We start from the raw sequence: 20,476 nt of genomic DNA, 5'->3' as shown, positions 1-20,476 counted from the left end.
TCAGACATTATCAGTGTTTTAACTCTTCTAAGGTTGTTGATTGATTGATTGATTGATATATTCTATTAGACAAAAATTAAGAATGGTAAAGGTACAGTCAAAACAAAACAAAAAATAGTACAGCACAAGTACAGTCAAACACCCTGCCTAAAAGGAACACCCCAAAAAAGCTCTTGCGGTCTAGTGTCATTACCATGGAAACAGTGGGTATTGGTGCCTGGTACATACTGTAGCTCAGCCATTTATTGCACAGACCATATCGTCACTGTCGGGCAGAAACCTCGTATCTCCAAGTTTCAAATTTGTACATTTTTTTCGCAAAGCAAAGCCCTGCTTCATCATACAAGGCCGTAGCACAAAAGTAGTGAAAACAGCAGATCTACAAGCACACAACGCCTTGTGTGCTTGTAGATCGTCTGTTTTCAATAGTTTAGTTCATTTTTTAAATGATTGATACAATAGAACGCTTTTAGACAAACAAGGTTTCCACCCGACAACGACGATATGCTCCTTTTGAGGACTAATGAATCCGACCTCAATCTTGTCTTGCATGTCTCCCCTCTATCTGCCCTTGGTTTCCTGTCTGGAAAAACAAAACAAACACAAATATTATTTGGGATTTGCGTGCCAATTAATAACAAAAATAAATCACATACATATTCATAAATAATCATGACTCTGTTTGTTGTTTTGTTTTCTCTGTTTGTTGGCACTATAGAGGAAAAGTCAGGTTACCAAAATCAGGTTCATTTTAGGAGATTATAATGAGATGCTGTATCTTGTGTTAAAAATTGATATTTTGGCCTCAGTTAGAGGACAGGGCATGTGGAGGACATTTGACTGAATGGTGGTGCTAAGAGGAATGTGTCACCAAAATAATTAGGAGCCAGCATCTGTGGTTCATGAAAGTGCACTGAAAAAAAGAGCTTAGATACTTTGTTTGGTATGAATGGATCAGATCAGTGATACTAATCCGATAACACAATAATGGATTATAAACATTGGAATTTCACATTTGAAATATGATTTGGAGAAATGCTGACCTCGTGGCCTCAGGACTCCTGACTGATCTAAATGATTATGTTCACAACAGATATCTTCATGAACAGTTCCAGGCTGGTACTAGCAAAACAAGAGATGAAGTTAATGTGTATTTGTCAAATTCTACAGACAACATTGTGCAATGCTTTCACTTGCGGGGGCTCCATGAATAGGCCTACAGAGTTCAGCCTAGAGATCTATCATAGTCTTATCTATCTAGCACTGCACTGCACAGAGAGAGAGAGAGAGAGAGAGAGAGAGAGAGAGAGAGAGAGAGAGAGAGAGAGAGAGAGAGAGAGAGAGAGAGAGGTGCCTCAAATCAAGGCAAACAGTGACCCCTGTTGTGTGAGGGGAGAATTCAGTCATTTTACATTAGATGCCAATGCGGGTTCAGAAACAGCACCGGTCACGTGCTTCATGTAACTCGAAATGTCACTTTTCCCTCATATAGACTCCAATGCATTCTGTAAACCTCCGGTTCGCGCTTGTCACTATTCGCCAATAGATGTGTATGTAGAAGACCTGGCCCCAATGAACGGTGTTGGCCCTCCAATTAGGGTTGTTCGATATGGCCAAAAAATAAAATCTCGATTATTTTCTCTGAAATCCCGATTTTCGATTTCGATTTCGATTTTTTGTTAAAAGAATAATACATTGTTTCAACTATTTTGTTTTCATTTAAAAATGCAAGGAAATGATTTTTTTTTTCATTATTGTTTCATTTTTTGATTTTTTTTATATAGCCAAATAGCAAAATGCAATAAAACAATAAGGGTATTAATAATAATAACTTTAGTTGTGCAACAATCACATACAACTTAGCATCCTTAGTGTTTCATTATCAATAGTGAGTGACAAAACAGCCAAAACAAGCCAGCTCTTGGAGGCTGGTGAGGCATTTTGGTAGGCATTTCGCCTACCAAAATGTAATTCCTGGCTACGCCCCTGCCCTGCACCACTCATGCACGGAGATGTTGACTGATTGTAAACGGACTTAACGGAGGCGAAGCGCTTCGCTTCCCGACGCAAAATTAACACAGTGACAGGGACAGTAGGACTAGGAGTAGACTACAGTCAGTAGGTGGGTAACACAGAATTAATAAGCTTCTTTCAAACTACAACAAGTAAGTAAGTTTACCAGCTCAGCAGCGTTTTGTTCTGTTTGCTGCTTGAACCATCGCGAGTGAGCGCAGTGCGGTGGTGGTGAACTCTGCTCAGTCTGACGTGCGCTAAACGCGCATCAAAGAAATTACACATCAGATAGAAAGTAGTATTAATTTGGTGTCGGACCTTGTCGTCCTGCTTTAGGAGGACGGGGCTGTGTACTTTTTGCGCGTGCAAGGCTCCAATGAGTAAGAATTTCCCTAATTAAAGTGAAAATCGATTTTACGATTTCCATTTTTTTAAATCTTCCAAAGGAAAAAAACCGGGTTACGATTAAAAATCGATTAATCGAACAACCCTACCTCCAATAGGCTATTATTCTGGCCAAACAAACAAACAAACAGACCATTATATGGGTAGTTGGGTGCTCTGACAACCTAACCCTAAGGTAAGTGGGGAACATAACCCAGGAAACTTGGGAAACAGCGATGACTTGCATCAAATCATGGCACATTGTGAGCTTGTTTTATATTTTTTGGTACATTTTATTAAACAGTTTGGCCAAAATAGATATGACTATAGATTAGGATTACCAGTGCCACCTTCTATGTATATCAATAGAAAACAAGTAACACACCCTAATAACGATTAGCGACCTTCAAGTCGACAGAGCTTCTAAATACGGCACAAACTTGTCGTCGTCGCATTTGGCACAGTAGATCCAAGGGAAAATGAGGGGATATACACCGCTTGGTTTAGGCCTACTTGCGCTGGTGGAAGGTGTCCTTCTTGTGTTGCTTTCACACTCACTCACATAGCTCTGTGGCGCTTTCACAGACGTGACAGGACATGAGCGTGACTGACTCACTCACGGACATGAGCTGGTCGTTTTCATACTAACTGCGACCTGACGGTCGCAATGACATTGAATCCATGGCATTAACCTGACCATATCCACATATGACCACAGGTAGGTAAAGAGAATACAATATCTCCACCTGATGCTGGTCTGGCCAAGAAGTGGATTTTACACAGACAGAAGGGTCCTGAGAGACTTCCCAACTGTTTTATTTGTCAAGGGACCCCAATGCAAGCCTAAAGCTTTCTTGTGGTCTTTGATTGATTGGTCGATTGGAAGGTTACGGTACATGAGTCATGACAGTAGCTACACTAGAAAGACGCCTCAGGGTGACATGAGACCTCGCGGTCGCACCAATTCTTGGCCATTTGGCCAGTGATGTATCGGACCAGTTACCCATATATGGAGACCCCTGTTACCCATATATGGAGATATGCTGTGAGAGCCCAAACATGTTTACTCAGTAATGTGTTATGTGTGACAGACAGATAGACAGAGATACACACATACGGACAAGCTGTGACTGTTCACATGCTAATCTTAACAAACAGTTTGTATGAATTGAGAAAAAAGGGATCCCAATTACAGTCCACTGTAAGGTCAACTAAAACTACCTGTTTTGTTGATGTTGTCTGAAGTGAACTATATGTTAAAGTTATGTGTATATCGTATATGTATAAAAATGTATGACCTTTGTAAATCTGTGGGAACTCCTCGAAAACGAGATGATACATCTCAAGGGGTTATTCCTAATAAAATAAGTTATATATTTCTATATACACACCCAAGAAAATGTTATCCTTTTAATTGACCTTGTTTCAGTGAACTGTACTGTCCTGTACCTTTTCCTATGCAAAATTGTATCTGCTAAGTATTCAATCAATCAATCAATGACACCTGCTTGCACGTTCACGAGGCAGATGCCGTGCACTGGGCTGATAAGTGGGGCAGCCTGGCGCTAGGCGGCGCTGCTTGACAACAACTGCGTCCATTTTGTTTACCATTTAGCTCGGAGCGGCTAGGCTAGCTAGCAACTAAGCAAAGATGGATGAGGGCGATGAGCCGGGTATAGTTCACTCACACTCACACAACACCTCTTCAGGAAAGTCAGGCGACAAGATGTTTTCTCTGAAGAAGTGGAACGCCGTGGCCATGTGGAGCTGGGACGTGGAATGTGACACCTGTGCCATTTGTCGAGTGCAAGTGATGGGTAAGAAATGACCGTTAGCCCCGGCTAACATGCTAACATTGCTAACGTTTATAAGCGTTCACGTTCACTGTAATAATGTCTTAATCGATTCACAGATGCTTGCCTCCGATGCCAGGCTGAAAACAAACAAGAGGACTGTGTTGGTAAGGCTTTGTTACTCGTGAATGGGGTTACACACCTCTATTCAGAAACACCTATTCAGAAGATTGACTTCCATTATTCTAAATCGAGGTGTCAGCTAACCCTAACCTAAACACTAAACCTAACCTCAGTGGGGGTATTTCTGAATAGGGGTGTTTCTAAGTAGGGGTGTTTCTGAATAGAGGGCTGCCCCCCGTGAATGGGGTTGTCATCTGATCTAACCTAGTTAGTAGCATTAGCTAGCTATGGTGGTAGATGAAGCTGCTTGCAGGGTTGACCACTGACTACTAGGGTCCTTTACCAGCGTTGTACAGTCAGCCTATTGATTGATTGATTGATTGATTGATTGAATACTTTATTATTAGTTTGCATAGGAAAGGTACAGGACGGTACAGCTTACTGATACAAGATAACTAAAAGGATTATAAAGACAAGAAGGCTTTTAGGCTTGTTTAAATTGGGATCCCTTTTTTCTCAATTCATACAAACTGTTTTTAAGATGCTCTAAAAACAAAGGCCCACTAGAACATTTAGTGCTTGTTATGCTATTTAATACGTATTTATACGGAGAATATTTGTGTGCCTTTTGATATCTTGTTGTGACTCAAAGATACAATAGTAAAAACTTGTTTTATAGCTGAAAGCACGCCACATTGTATTAACTAAACAAGGCTCCAATTATCATTGTGTTCTACTGCTTGCTGATGTACAGTATCTCTCTCTCTCTCTCTCTCTCTCTCTCTCTCTCTCTCTTTAACAGTGGTATGGGGAGAATGCAACCACTCCTTTCATAACTGCTGCATGTCCCTGTGGGTGAAACAGAACAATCGCTGTCCTCTTTGCCAGCAGGACTGGGTTGTACAGCGAATCGGCAAATGAGCTCTACATCTTGGCTATTATGTCTTGCTCGCACTCCCATTTGCGCGTCTGACAGTGTGGACACCGACCACTGTAATCCCCTGTGCAGAGCTAATGACACATCCAGCTCTGCTTCTACTGTAGGTGCAAATGCATGCTGTTGATCTCACAGGAGTACAATGGACAATATTCAGGACTTGAGGACTTTGAACCTGATCATGATGGATGCAGAGTTATGAAGAGGAGGTGGAGCCTAATAGTTACAGTGCTTCGTCCAGTCTAGCTTTGTGTTGTTGCTTGTGGTGATGTCCAAAACATCTTTGAGTAGATGTCTGGTTGTTTAAAAACAATAAAGAATTGTTTTAGCACTTAATATATTATGCACACTTGTTATTTGAACATCTATTATTTGCTTTTTGTTCATCAATGAATTGCCATGTGGTTGTTCTGTTTTATTTAGTTTCAGCAGATGAATGACAAATATAATGCGTATTTGTGCCTGATAAGCAGTAGTGGAGCTGAGCTGGTAGTTGGCGTCTTTTGACATTTTACTCTATTCTTATTCAAACTGACCTAAGTTACACTGTACTTGGTAAATGGTGCATTTACATAGTGCAGTACATTCACCCATTCAGTTTACATACACATTCATACACCAATGGTGGAGGAAATCATGCAAGGCACTAACCTGCTCATCGGGAGCAATAGAGGTTCAGAGTCTTGCTGAAGGACACTTTGATAGTGACACTAACTCTGGGGGAGCCCAGGATCGAACTGGGAACCTTGCGATTGCCATCCGGATGCTCTACCAGCCACTCTACCCCTGAGCCACTGCCACCCCTGTACTTGGTGCATTCGGAATGGGGTTGAGAACTTGAAAAAGTACCTAATGAGTGCTGTAAATAAATACAGATTATGCACATCTTCTCCATACTCTTTTCCCTATAAGAGAAATTGAATTTATCCAGGGTTAAATTGACCAGGACTACTGGTCAATGCAGACTAACCAATGGAATGCCTGATTCCACAGAGGATGTACTGTACTGTATTAACATACACATCTAGCATTGTGGAAGAAATTTTATATTTTTTTAGAGCACCCTTTTGAGATGTTGGATGTACACTGACTTCAATCAATATCTAGGAAGACCTTCCATAAATGGACAAATCCTTAACACTTTCCAGAGACTAGTTGGTTTGCTTTGCAGTGGCGTTTGAGATCAAATGGTGCCTGACCACACGCCTGACTTGCCTCACTTTCAAGCTCTTTGCCGCAAACATCATTCTTGCTGCTGTAAATAGGAATGCATTTTAAATGTATTGTATGCTGATTTGTTCAATTATAGCAAGTGTTCATTCTGTTCCTGTATAGTAATGCACAAAAGACGTACAGTGTGCTCTACTAAGACGGCTTAATCTCCTCAACTAGACAATGGCTTTTAGCCCATTAATGCCACAGCAAGCTTTAATCAACCATGTGTTAAGACTAGTACCTGCTGGCACCTCAATGTATCATGCTGTCAGTCCTGGTGCAGCATACAGGCTCTTGGTGTGTTTTCTAAAAATAGGCGCGCCTAAAGCTTCTTAACGTACAAACAGCATAAGTTGCTTTCCCTGAGTACTGTCCACAAATACACTTTCAAAGACACTTAACTAACGACAAATCCTCAATGCTATTTTTAATTCCAAAAGAGGCGTGACATGAGGGTGTCCAGGGTAGTGGCTCAGGTGCTTGAGGTGTTAACTTATGGCTGGAACCTGGAGAGGAGTGGGAATTGGGTGATTCAGTCAAATAGGAGCAGCTTCTCAGTGTGTGGGTGACTCATGATAAGTTCAGCAGAAGCGGTATGGGGTCACTGGAGAATCTTGTGGCCAACACAGCCTACCTGAAAGCCCAGGCAGGAGATTACGAAGAGCTAACGAAACGAAGATGCAGTCTGGCACTGCCCAAACCTCAATGGTCCTCTGCTACCAGGGCAGCAATGTGCAAATTAGGGTATGAGTCACTCTGTGAGCTACAGCCTATTGGGAAATTGCTATTCAGACAGTTTCTCGTGGCCTCCAACCCACAGTATGCAGCAGCCGCTGACTTCTTGAAGGAATTGAGTGATTGGGCCCTGGCAGAAACTGGAGACAAGGACAGAGCCCGAAAGGTTATTTTAACAAAGTTCTGTGAAGCTGACTCGGTCAGCTTTCTCAGTTTCCTTAATGGGGATGTGGCCGAAAGATGCAAGGTAGTGTCAGACAAAGACTTTGAAGAGGTAATGATGAGCATGGTGAGGGAGGCCACCAGGGATTTCCTGAGAAAAACGCCTTTCTCAGAGTACCAGAATAGTCCTTTTTTTGATAAGTTCGTGCAGTGGAAGGATTACGAGAAGCAGCAGATGATCACTGACAGGTACTTTTATGAGTTCCGGACCTTGGGGAAGGGAGCCTTTGGTGAGGTAAGTGTTTTTTTGTAATGATTACAATATATTGTATATAAATATATACAATATATTTAAAAGTGACTATAGCACCCACTTGACAGTTACATTCTTACTTTATTAACAGTCCACTAAACACACAAGTGTTTTGGCATGTATCTCAAACAGAAATATATTGATAAAAATCACATGCACTACCGGCCAGATACAACTAACTGCCTTTTTAGTACTGTATTTAAGTGCAATTTTGAAGCAGGCCCTACTTCTACTTGAGTATTTAAACATTTCAATAACCTACTTTATACTTCTAGAAAAAGTATTGGTCCAATACATTTACTCAGAGGTAAACATTTTACTATTAGTTACATACAGCATTCAACCGTAGTAATTGTCAGTATTAGAGCAATAGACAAACAATATATTAAACATGACTGTGACAACCAGTTGTCTTCATACCTCCTTGAGCTTTATGCCCAGCCGTTCAGTGGTTTCCCCCAGATTCTAGAGAATAGGTGCGCTTTCTCATTAATATGGTAGGCCTATTTGAATTTGTCTAGGATGGCAGCGTTGGATATCAGAGATAGAGTCATCTCCAACCAAGCTAACATTAGAAAGAATTGAACTATTTCTTTATGCACCTTTACATACTCTGTCTCTGGGATACTTCCTAATAAACATACAAGGGGATTGTGGACCAATTGTTGCCTAATAACCTTGCTAATTTGCCTTGCCTTCCAGAACAACTGAATTTGTATGCACTCCCATAGACAATTAAATCTAGTCCCAGCTGTTGTTTTACACTTAAGACAATTTGAGGAGATGTCTGCTGTATATGTACTGTACGTATATGGGGATATGTACACAATATGAACGATATTATATTGCATCTCTATCTGTCACATACTGACATTCTGGAATGTAACATAACAGAATGCTTTCCCATGTTTTGTTTTGTTTATTGTTACATTAAGCGTTCTCAAATGGGAAAGTCTATTCTGATACAGTTCTTGCTACTTTGATACAAAATGTTCATGTTTCTGTTGGTCCATAAAGAAATCCTTAATAATGGGTACATTATTTTGGGTTTTCCCATTTTTACCTGCTCTCTGCCTTGTTTTGAGGCTGGGTCCTACACCCTCAGCTGAGGTTGAAAGCATAAAGGGCAAATCTCTTTGAACATTTTCCTTAATCTATTCCATGTTTTAATGATGTTGGTTATTAGTGGCTTGTCTCTATATGTTTTAGTTCACTTAATCGTTTATTTAAAACATGGTAATCCAGCTTGTTCAGTTACAGATAAATAATGAACTCTAGCATGTATTGACCACACATCATTTTCCACCTTGGTTTTCCACCTTGGTTACCTTGGTTAAGCCCTAAAAAATAGGAATTAAATTCCAAAAAGGTAGCACATCCCTAATGTTTAAATCAGGAGGACAAAGTACTCACATTTCCACTTATTTATTGGCACACACCAAAAAGGAACGCTTACGCGTTTCGGCTAAGAGCCTTCGTCAGAGTTGGTTAAGCCCTATTTTATACTTTGTCTATTCGAAAATAGCCGTTCTATAAAACTCACAACGTGTCATATCGCGAGCTTGTAGATTTGCTATTTTAAGAAGTATATTTTGATGCCAATACTTTTGTACTTTTTTCTTTGAAGTACATGTTTTAAATCAGGACCTTTACTTGTAACAGAGTATTTCTATATTGTGGTAATGCCACTTTTACTTATGTAAGTAAAAAGATCTGAGAGTACAGTACTTCTTCCACCACTGGATAGTATAGTGGCGGTAAATATTAAAGACTATTAATGGCCCATGAACTCTACGGTAATGTTCCTTTATTGCATTTTTCCTAGGTCTCTGCTGTCCAGGTGAAGAACACAGGTCAAATGTACGCCTGCAAGAAACTGAACAAGAAAAGGCTGAGGAAGAAATCTAGTGAGAGAATGGCCCTGTCAGAGAAGCAGATTCTTGAGAAAGTGAACAGTTTATTTGTAGTCAAACTGGCCTATGCCTACCAGAACAATACCCATTTGTGTCTAGTCATCACCCTCATGAGTGGTGGAGATCTCAAGTTCCACACCTATGAGCTTGGGACCAGGGGCCTCCGCATGGACCGTGTTGTTTACTACACTGCCCAGATCGTTACTGGGCTCCTACACCTGCACTCCATGGATATTGTGTACCGCGATATGAAGCCTGAAAACGTCCTGCTGGACAGCCGCGGTCAGTGTAGGCTGTCTGACCTTGGGCTGGCTGTGTTACAGCTGGGAGGAGATTCTATCTGCCAAAAGGTAAGTGTGAAGGTGTGCAGCAGGCCTGATCCAGCAGGCCTGATCCAATGTTTGGCCCAAAACTTTGTGGGCCAAAGATTTGGGCCAAAATAGCAGACCTACAATCTACAGTACACAGTGATGAATATTATTATTTGTAAACAACAACACCTTCTTATTCCTCTATGAGATACATTAATCCATCACACAGAAATAAGACAGGAGAGTGATTCAGAGTGAGAATGAAATGTTTACTGGAGAGAGAGTATTCAAGACAAAGGTACAACAGAATAATCAATGGTTCGTGCTCTCTCTGACAAATTATGTTTTGACATGAGTTTATGTATGGTCATTTGGTCAGTCAATGGATGACGTTCCAACAGTTTATAGGATATGTTTCTTGTCCACAAATGACAAGACAAAGAGTCCATTTACAGTAGGTTACTGGGGGGAGAGATGTCCTTGCTGGTGTCTGGATGACACCAGATGTCCCAGGCTGAGCCTTATAAACAAAAACAATTCTCATTGTTTAGGTACAGGCTCCAGGCAGTTGATAAAGCCTCAGTTCTACCAGACAGAGACCTTGTGGGTACTGTACATGACATTATATGACACAGTCACTGTGCCTTAGGCTCAGGTGGTCATCAATATGTATTGATAAAAAGATGATATGAACCATAACAAAATACCTATCACACAGTATACTTGTAGATTGGCTGTTCGGCGAAGAAATTTGCTGTAGGAAGTCAAAAAGGAGGGGGCCTAGTATGGGACAGTCCGAGTGTATCAAAAAAGCACCTCTGTTAAGGTGGAGACGACCTCCCGTTGGTCCGACCAGGTTAACATTCACCAGGTTAGCATTCACCAGCGTCGGCAGGTTAGCATTCACCAGCATTAGTTTTACTGAGGTTAGGATTAGGGTTTAGGTGCATCTCTGCCCCCCGACTTTCGTCACCTCCACGCAGCCAATCACAAGCTTCCGCTGCCTTAACTGATTTGCTTTTTTGATACACTCGGACTGAAAGACCTGCAAAAAAGACTGTCCCAGCCTAGTATTGAACCCTGGGGGAATCCTGTCAATGAAGTAATTTAAGTGGTTAAGGTTATATGATATGCAAGATCCCCCCCCCCCCCACACACACACACACACACACACACACACACAGTTCACGTTTTTAAATTAATTTTGTGAAGGAATCAATCAGCAACCTCTTACAAGACTTTTCACGTTATGAAAATGTCAATGTCTATTTCTATCACACCAATTAGCCTTCATTCCAGCGTTTGCAATGTGATGCACATTTGTACGTGATGTAATTGTCTGATATTTACTCTAACAGTCTGATACTGAAAGAAAATACACCATAAACAGTTACCTTTTGTTGTTTCAAACTGGGATAAAAATAAGAAATACTGTGTTAAATGTGGATGAAAAGGAGGTAGGCTATTAATAATTAGACCTATTTCACCCCACGGATAAAGTTCAGTTTTCAACTTCAGCCAGCTGAGTTCTACCCACAGAGGTGTAGGCCTACTATGTAACCATGTGCACAATTACAGTGACTGCATCCATACACATTTGATCTGAAGTCACTTTCATTATTCTGCTGGACACCATTTTCTCCAATGCCATCATCAAGCCAGATGTAAGGGCTGCATAGAAGTCATTACACTCCATGGTCTTATTTTTCTGGGAAATGGCTAGAGATGCTCCGATTGCGTATGTTCATCCCTGGCAATAATTCTAATTCAGGCTTAACTTCTTCGCTTCTTCATTCCTAACTAGTTTTTCTTTCTTCTTGTTCTTCTTTGGTTTGTATTATTGACTGCATGCAGTACCTACCCGGAGAGTAAACAGAAACAAATTAATGAACCAAATCCATGGCCAGAGACAAAATGTACCCGGAAAGAATAAATACTCCATACACAGTGATAGACCAATCCCAGACTGACCCAGAGGCATCATGGGTGTATGCTACCCACAGGTGTACGGTATGCTACAGTGTAATATGTCAGGGAAATAAGAAAATTCATGCTCAAAACAACTTGACGAAAAGTCTGGACTAAATTATAATATTGTGTGACACTCTCTTAAGGCAAAATCATATGTTTTTTGAATAACGAATCCATTTGGCCTTGAGAGAGTGTCACACCTCGTCTTGTCAGCAAATGGGCTGATACCGAACATATAATTAGCACATACAGAAAGGACACCGTGGAGACAGTGTGGAAAACAGGCAGGGCCCGTAACACTAGGCTATAGTAGTGGTTCCATTTTGTACTGTTCTCGTCCTTCACCCTGCACTGTGTTTTGTTTCTCTAGGCAGGTACACATGGTTACATGGCTCCTGAGATCCTGAGGCAGGAGAGCTACTGGACATCAGTGGACTGGTGGTCTCTGGGCTGCAGCATCTATGAGATGGTGGCTGCCCGTTTGCCTTTTAAGGATTACAGGGAGAAGGTGCTGATGGATGAGCTGACTCGGCGCACTCTGGAGGACGACTGCAAGTTTGAACACAAAAACTTTGATTCCCCCACCAAGCATATCATCTGCCTTTTCCTCAGGAGGAGGATTGAGAACCGGCTTGGTTGCAGGTACATACAAAATAAATACAATGTTCACCCTGACAACACACTTTTGATCATATTCATACGGCAGCTATTTTGCACTTGTTTTGGAGGAAAATATAAACAGGCCTTTGACATTTTGGACCTCAGCTCGTGGCCCAGTAAACATTGCTATTAAGGATAGGGAGGCGCATCAGTACATTAGACAAGATTAAATGTATTTAATTCTGACAAACAGTGGGAGTTATTCGCCATCAAATGACCTGTTCCGACCTCCCATTGTTCCGAAAGTACCTAACCCTAACCTTAACCCTAACCCTAAACTCTGTAAAACTATGCCTAAATCTAACCTTAACCCTATAACCTCAGTAAAACTAAGCCTAAATCTAACCTTAACTCTAACCTCAGTAAAATTATGCATATACCTAACCTTAATCCTAACCACCGTCAGAGTAATAAGATGTCAGACTTATGGGCAGTCCCCCTTCCAACTGGTGCCTTCTAAACATTGCTGAGGCACACGTTTGCACCAGGGGGCGCTGGAACTTCATGCACAAACATAATTCAGTGTTAATAGATACCTATTTCCTCCCACAGTATTTTCAGCCAAACCCAGCTGATTCGCTGTCCACAAGGAGCGCATGAGCAATTAGAAGTTAAGCGTCTTGCTCAGGGACACACATTGACACCCGGGCCTGGAATCGAACCTGGGACAACCAGGGGCTCCGGTTCCCCAGGCGGGCTCCCTAAACATTCTCTAAATATATTAAACTACCAGGCGTGTTTTCACAGAGAATGTCTCAATTGTTTTAATGTAAAATTTGTCATGGCAAGGTGTTATCACATCCCATCCAACAGAAACCAAAACCTCTCTCTTGCTGTCATTTAGGGGTGAAGACCCACGGAAGCACGAGTTTTTTCGGAATATCAACATCCCTCGTCTTGAGGCAGGCCTGTTGGAGGCCCCCTGGGTGCCCAAGTCCGACGTGGTCTACACCAAGGACACAGAAGAGTTTAGGGACACCTCCCACGTTGAAGAGATCAAGCTTGATGCCAGGGATGAGAAATTCTTCAAGACATTTAGCACAGGGGCAGTCTCCATCCCATGGCAACATGAGATGATTGACAGTGGACTGTTTGATGAACTAAACGACCCCAACAGGAAGGATTCAGTCTGTGTACATGACTGTGATACAGGGGTGCCATCCAGGTCATGTGACATTTTATGAACATCACTTTAACCCTGCTAGAAGCATCCAAATACTGGAATATACTTTCACTCAAAAGACCTTTTCATTTCTTATATCTTACAAGTGCCTGCTTCTCTGTCTTAGGGTGGCTGGCAAGATAAAGTGCCTTAGGTAGCCAAGTTGATGTTTGAAACCTATCCACGTATGTATTGACTCCAGGATGGACACTGATTCTAAAAATGAATACACAAAACATTTTTGACTTGATTTTCAACACGCGTCACCATCTGGACATTAGGCATATGCCGCATATATATATATATATATATATATATATATATATATATATATATATATATATATAAATTGATAGATTCTGGTGTTATCAGATGTAACTCAAGATTGAGACACTGGCAAATGTGGCATGCAGCACTGAAACACCGGCTCTTCTCACACAGCTTTGCAGGTCTTTGTCCTCCATTCCCTTGAGATGGCGTATCCTAGTGTATTCATAGTTTCCATTACATCACTCAGCCATCTCGGTAAGTGTTTACATGTGTTTGTAAACAAGAAACAGTACCGTTGTCAGTAATCAAATGACAGGTACAGAACGATCTGTATTTATGGCAATGCACCATGCTGGTAAGAGATGACAGCAATGTCACGAGAATGCCATGAATGCCTGTTATCATGTGAGGGGACTGTCTCCCAACTCACACAGTTGGGCCCAGCCTGTTACTGTTGACCCCAACATGATCAGTAGCAGGCATTCAACACTAGGTGCCCTCAGATACCTTTAAGTGCATTCAGCCACCACAACACTCTTTTGCTCCAACAATTCATGTTCATTTTAATGAGTGAGTTTCCGGCGGCAAGGTTATTCCCATTCATAGCTCTCTGTGAAATATATGAAAAGATTAATGTATTGTATTTCTGCCAGCAGACCCAATAATGTTGCATGTATTTGCCCTCAAATCACCCTGTTCTTACAAGCAATAAAAACCCACATAATTGACTAACTATACTACTAACTTGTTAATCAACACTAATATACTTAGTCTTCACTGGTGGACAACCTATGTTTGGGAAAAGACTCCATGGTTAAGCTTTAGGTAGCCATCTTGTTTACCTCTAGATTTGTGATTGCAGGTGTAACCTTCATTTAAATTGAAAGGCACAGATGAGTGAAGCAGATTAATCATACTCCATTCCAGTCCCTCTGCACTTTGCCATTACGAAAAAAAGAGAAACTGCAATTTCAAAAGTTTTCAATGTCTTTGTGTGTGTGCGTGTGTGTGTGTGTGTGTGTGTGTGTGTGTGTGTGTGTGTGTGTGTGTGTGTGTGTGTGTGTGTGTGTGTGTGTGTGTGTGAGTGCGTGCGTGCGTGCGTGCGTGCGTGAGTTTAGCCCAAACTGAATTTGTATGAAACACTAAAACAAGTAGTGATCCACTCTATTTCCATGCATGGTAGATATGCAATAGAAAGTACCGCCAAGTAACAGTAGACCTACTAGTTTTCAAAATTGTTGAATAAAATTAAGGGATGCCGTACACTATATCTGTGTATCCTCTTACACAGCTTGCAAAGTCCACAGACATATTTGGCATAGCCGAGATACTGACACATGATACAAGTGTCCTACCAAGTATGCTACAAGGGCAAAATGTGTAAATTAATGTGTGTGTGTGTGTGTGTGTGTGTGTGTGTGTGTGTGTGTGTGTGTGTGTGTGTGCGTGTGCGTGCGTGCGTGCGTGCGTGTGTGCGTGCGTGCGTGTGTGTGCGTGTGTGTGTGTGTGTGTAAATATCACTCGATTTACTTAATTTTAGTAGAGGCACACGTTATCTGTCTAGCATGCAGCATAAGTGAACAGATAACATCTACCCTTGCTAATAGCCAGGGTCAGACTAGCGGGAAGCAGCTCGTGTTTTCTAAACATTGTGCTACGGTGCATTAATAAATCCAACATAATATCCCTTCATAATTGATTCCGTGGCCGACCCCTGTCACTGCGTATATCTTTCCCAAACCCCAGACATGTTTCGGTAATGAGGGAGACATAAACATCTGCTGCGTTAATTCCTGTGAGAGGGCCACCTTACATGGCTGAGAAGTGGTCCCGTTCACGCTGCCCTGTCATGAGATTAGAGGGTGGCTCAGATGGAAATCCAAGACGCAACCTGATAGCCGTCGGGCCGTAACAGCCGAGTGGGAAGTCCTCTGTGGATGACGCGATGACAAGACAAACTGGGCAGAAGGTCTCAGGAACATGTTTTTACCAGGCGCCTACAAGCTTCTGCCAGGGTTTTGTTCCCGAGACCCATCACAGTAACCGTTGCCCTCCAACACAGGCTGTGTGCACGTCCACACTTAGCCCACAGCCACTCTATATACTTGCATTGTATGTATACTTGTGCATGCATGCATGTACAGTATGTATGTCTGTCTGTGTTATTAATCCCTCTGTTCATGCATGCATCTTCCAAAGCATTCAGATATAATATGCACTTGACTGGCACATGCGTGTGAGCAGGCACACACACTCACATGCAGTACACAAGCACGCACGCACGCACGTACGCACGCACGCACGCACGCACGCACGCACGCACGCACGCACGCACGCACGCACGCACGCACGCACGCACGCACGCACACACACACACATACACATACACCGTACATACACATAGATCTTAGACTGTACAAATCGCACGCACATAGATGCACACTGTCTCTAATGCACACTCACACACTTCTCTCTCTCTCTCTCACACACACACACACACACACACGCACGCACGCACGCACGCACGCACGCACACACACACACACACACACACACACACACACACACACACACCCTTCACACATGCATAATCTTATTACCTGTGTGCAAGCATGAGTGGGGCTTTGGAGATCAAAGCGGGACAGGGTGTAATTTGCTATCTGCGTTTGTTACATGCCCATGCTCTGGATTAACATCAAAGAGCTGTGCCACACTTCAGCTGTGCCCTGGCATCCTCAGGATGGTATCACACGACCGATGCCACCGCCTCCTCCCGTCTTTGGAAAAAACGGTGTGCACGCACGGCTGCATGCACGCATTTCTACATAAATGCTAATGCATACGAGCACATGAAGAGGTGTTTGTATGTGGGTAATTGTGCGTATGAGTGTTTTTGTGAGTATTTAGGTGTGTGTGTGCGTGCGCGTTTAGGATAGGTGAGAAGTGGTGAAATGGTGGAGACAGAGAGGTTATTGTCTGTTCAGGGAGAGTGAGAACCAGCCATGTGGGAGTGAGAATGAGAAGGAGGAGGTCGATTTGTTGGAGCTCTCTGTCTCGTACCCAAGGCCAGAGAGCCAGTGAAGTCTTCCGTTGTTGGTTTATTGAATTGTCTAGACTTGAAATATATCATTCGTAGATGGGTTTTTTGGTTAGTTGTCTTTACATGGCAAAAGAAGAGCCAAGAGGATGAGGAGAGGTGGTTCTGTACGCAAGGTCACGAAACATAGAGCGAAGCCCACAGTGGAGGGCATACACTTACAGACTGCTGAGGCATCATAATGACCCTGCCATCACTCTGGAAGGGTTTTAGCTTTTGGTTAACTTTCAATTTTCTAGGCTTCATTGCTTGAATTCTTAACATTTCCACAAATAAGTGAATTCCTGCACTGCAGTCCAACAGAAACATAGCGTGTGTAGTGTGTGTAGTGTGTGTGTGTGTGTGTGTGTGTGTGTGTGTGTGTGTGTGTGTGTGTGTGTGTGTGTGTGTGCGCGCGCACACGTGCGTGTGCGTGTGTGAAGTTCTTCCCCTCCAAGGTCCCAGTGGGCAGTTTCCATGGCGCCCGGACCTCAGATCAGACAGAGCCCAGAATGGACAGGGTTCTTCTAATCGAGCTCATGCACACATGTGCACGCTCACCCATGTCACATGGTAACACAGTGTACCCCACAGTGTACCCATACACCAACATGCATTGATATACAAACGTGGATAGATTATTCACCATCCGGCCGGGTTTCATCACTGCATATGTTTACCAAAAAAAGAAAATAAACTACAATTGGACTAAACATACAAGACATTTAGTGCCCTACCATAGTCTATTCTATTGACTAGAGTTACTTGTCCTATTTCCACTTTATTCTCTGTCTACCATTCAGGCCTAAAGTCTCAGTAATGTAGGTGAAGATAAGTACAAGTATACGGGATATATCAGCCTACTCCTGTGTACAGTTATACCCACCTGTCAGCTTTAATACCAGTCCCTGGGTTTATAGAATATCCACCTACTGGTCACAGTATATGTACCTCTAGACTGCCACCAGACAACTGATCTCTGATCACCTGTCAGTAGGAATTAAGCCATCTCCCTTGTGTAGAAAATCCCAAGGAAACAGCTTAGAACCAATCAAAAGGTTACTGCATCCTGAAACCTGAGTCCACCACAGTGGAGCTATTTTGCGATGCTCCTGGACCTTCCAGTGCCCAGTGGGTGAAGGCCAGCACATCAAAAGATATAATGATACAGAACACTGTATTAAGGAAACATTTTATAGCCTCTTTTCCTGGGCTGTGAGAAATGTGGCAGCGCATGTGCTAATGTACTTAAAACTATAACATGCTGCCTCAAGGGTCACTTGCAGAGCATTCGCTGGCAGTTGGGTTGTGTGTGTGTGTGTGTGTGTGTGTGTGTGTGTGTGTGTGTGTGTGTGTGTGTGTGTGTGTGTGTGTGTGTGTGTGTGTGTTTGTGTGTGTGTGTGTGTGTGTGTGTGTGTGTGTGTACCTGCTTATTTGCGTTGTGCACACAGGTGTGTGTGTGTGTGTGTGTGTGTGTGTGTGTGTGTGTGTGTGTGTGTGTGTGTGTGTGTGTGCGCACAGTGAATGAGACAATTGCTCTGAGGCAAAAGGTAACAGCATGAAGGTAACTGACTCCTCTGTGCTGGGTAACCACAACACAGACGCAGTAATATAAGCTTTGAGATGTTATTAGTCTCTAAGAGTATATCCAGTTTGATTTAATTAGCTGGTACTTAGTGCATTCTTTGTTGCTGCTGTAATATGACTGACAGCTGGGCTGGACTGAATCCAAGACCATCTCTGTTGGTGTGTGTGTGTGTGTGTGTGTGTGTGTGTGTGTGTGTGTGTGTGTGTGTGTGTGTGGTGTGTGTGTGTGTGTGTGTGTGTGTGTGTGTGTGTGTGTGTGTGTGTGTGTGTGTGTGTGTGTGTGTGTGTGTGTGTGTGTTTGTGCGTGCGTGCGTGTGTGTGCTTGTGTGCGTACACGTGTGCTTGTGTGGGGGGGGGGTCTTTTTCGGCTTTTGTTTGACTTTTTTTTTATATTGACTGTTCATTATTAGGTTATATTAGAAGATTATAACCAATAGGCCCAGAGAATAAATACCAAGTCAACTTAATGTAGAGAAATATTTCACTTTAGCTGGTGTAGATCCCAACTCAACTCTCATTAGTGTAGTGCACGGGAAAGACAGAGGTCATGGGTTCAGTATGATGTTCATGACACATTGCCCTGACCACTCTCACTAGTGTTTTCATATTAAATATGCCGAAAAAAGGGCCAGCCTGTTAAAATCCCGGAGAGGTTGATGAGCACATGCAAGAGAAGAAGACCTGAGATATAGCCGTTAAAGTCACTTAAGCCAAGCACAGCAGTGCGCAGTGACCATTCCCAATGTCATGTGTCTATGGTTGACGATGCACCTGTCCCGAACACTGCTGTGTCATCGGTGCCATCTCCAGTGCCTCCTACTATTGCTGGCGTTGACAATAGACTGCATGAAGAGCTTAGTGAGCTTGTTAGGGCCCACTGGTCACACAGCATACACAAGTGCCAGCTAATTTCAGCACCCAAGCTGCAGGGCCTCACTCTTCCCAGAAGGTGTGCAGGGTTTGTGGGAAGTGTGAACAGGAGAACAGATGTCGATGTGCTCCTGTGACACGTCTGTTTTCTTTATCAAATTGAGTTTTAAATTAGTTTCAACATGCTTTCTGTGGGTTTTCAGTGCAGTGGGTTTTAACTTTTTTCCTTTTCTTTTCTTTTCTTTTCTTTTCTTTTCTTTTCTTTTCTTTTCTTTTCAGTTCAGAGTTTTAATATGATAGGTTTGTTTCCCAAATTTTTTGAGCGGTAGTCACACCGTCTCCTATATGTGGCCGTGTGTGTGGGTATGTATGTATGTATGTATGCGTCCGTCTGTATGTAGCCTGCAGTACATTTTCTGACCACACATGTTAACTCATTCTGAGCCCAGGACATTAACGGATTAGGGGGTCCAGAGTGCCCCCTCCCGGCCCCATTAACGGCCGCTGTCTTATTTTGAAGGCCAGAAGTCTAGACCGGAAGTACTTCCGGTCTGACGTCATCGGATCGTGCGCCGGAACCGATGCGTGTCCACGTGGAGTTGTGTAATGGCCGACCGGGAGCTTTTATAACTGTGTAAAATAAGCGAGCATCTGCCTCCATCCTAGCTTCTAAAGTGTAGTTTTGAGATAATGGACATTAAAGATGAGATCGGCCGTCCACCTCAATGTTATGGGATGACTATTGTGTGCTCGTGGAGCCGTGATGATGACAAATCAGCGCGGATTTCGTCTCCGGAGCGTCGGCCATTGTACTAGGTATTTTTACTCGCCGTTACAGTAATATATTACTTTTCCCGCGACATCGCGTGGATGGCACTATAGATACTCTATTACTTTTCCCGCGACATCGCGGGGTTGGCTTTTAATGAGTTAAGGGAGGGGCACTGTTGTTCAGACTCACATTCACACACACACACACAC

At 42.7% G+C, this 20,476-nt stretch overlaps 2 protein-coding genes across 2 annotated transcripts in view; both read left to right on the top strand.

Moving 5' to 3' along the window:
• The first annotated feature begins 4,018 nt into the window (after positions 1–4,018).
• rnf7 (ring finger protein 7) lies at positions 4,019–5,683 on the top strand. The gene is made up of 3 exons (XM_080731604.1): positions 4,019–4,214; positions 4,310–4,357; positions 5,116–5,683. The coding sequence occupies exons 1-3, from the start codon at positions 4,049–4,051 to the stop codon at positions 5,232–5,234; spliced, it is 333 nt and encodes a 110-aa protein (XP_080587730.1). The 5' UTR covers positions 4,019–4,048; the 3' UTR covers positions 5,235–5,683.
• Positions 5,684–7,060: 1,377 nt separating this feature from the next.
• LOC308289989 (rhodopsin kinase grk7-b-like) overlaps positions 7,061–20,476 on the top strand; it is a gene marked incomplete at both ends in the record, with an annotated part of 26,643 nt that continues 13,227 nt past the window's right edge. Inside the window, 4 exons of the mRNA XM_080731768.1 lie at positions 7,061–7,657; positions 9,501–9,938; positions 12,241–12,512; positions 13,375–13,695. Coding sequence (XP_080587894.1) covers positions 7,061–7,657; positions 9,501–9,938; positions 12,241–12,512; positions 13,375–13,695 — 1,628 coding nt within the window. The remainder of the gene's footprint in view (positions 7,658–9,500; positions 9,939–12,240; positions 12,513–13,374; positions 13,696–20,476) is intronic.

Source organism: Nannobrachium achirus (assembly GCF_963921795.1).
Source record: "Nannobrachium achirus genome assembly, chromosome: 8".
NCBI lineage: Eukaryota > Metazoa > Chordata > Actinopteri > Myctophiformes > Myctophidae > Nannobrachium > Nannobrachium achirus.
Note: the sequence above shows the minus strand (reverse complement) of the source record. Positions and strands in the feature narration are given on the sequence as shown.

Excerpts from the sequence above, each read along its gene's own strand:
- rnf7 (XM_080731604.1), top strand. The coding sequence starts at position 4,049 with ATGGATGAGGGCGATGAGCCGGGTATAGTTCACTCACACTCACACAAC. Across the intron at positions 4,215-4,309 it reads TTGTCGAGTGCAAGTGATGG|ATGCTTGCCTCCGATGCCAG; the intron begins GTAAGAAATGAC and ends ATCGATTCACAG. Across the intron at positions 4,358-5,115 it reads CAAACAAGAGGACTGTGTTG|TGGTATGGGGAGAATGCAAC; the intron begins GTAAGGCTTTGT and ends TCTCTTTAACAG.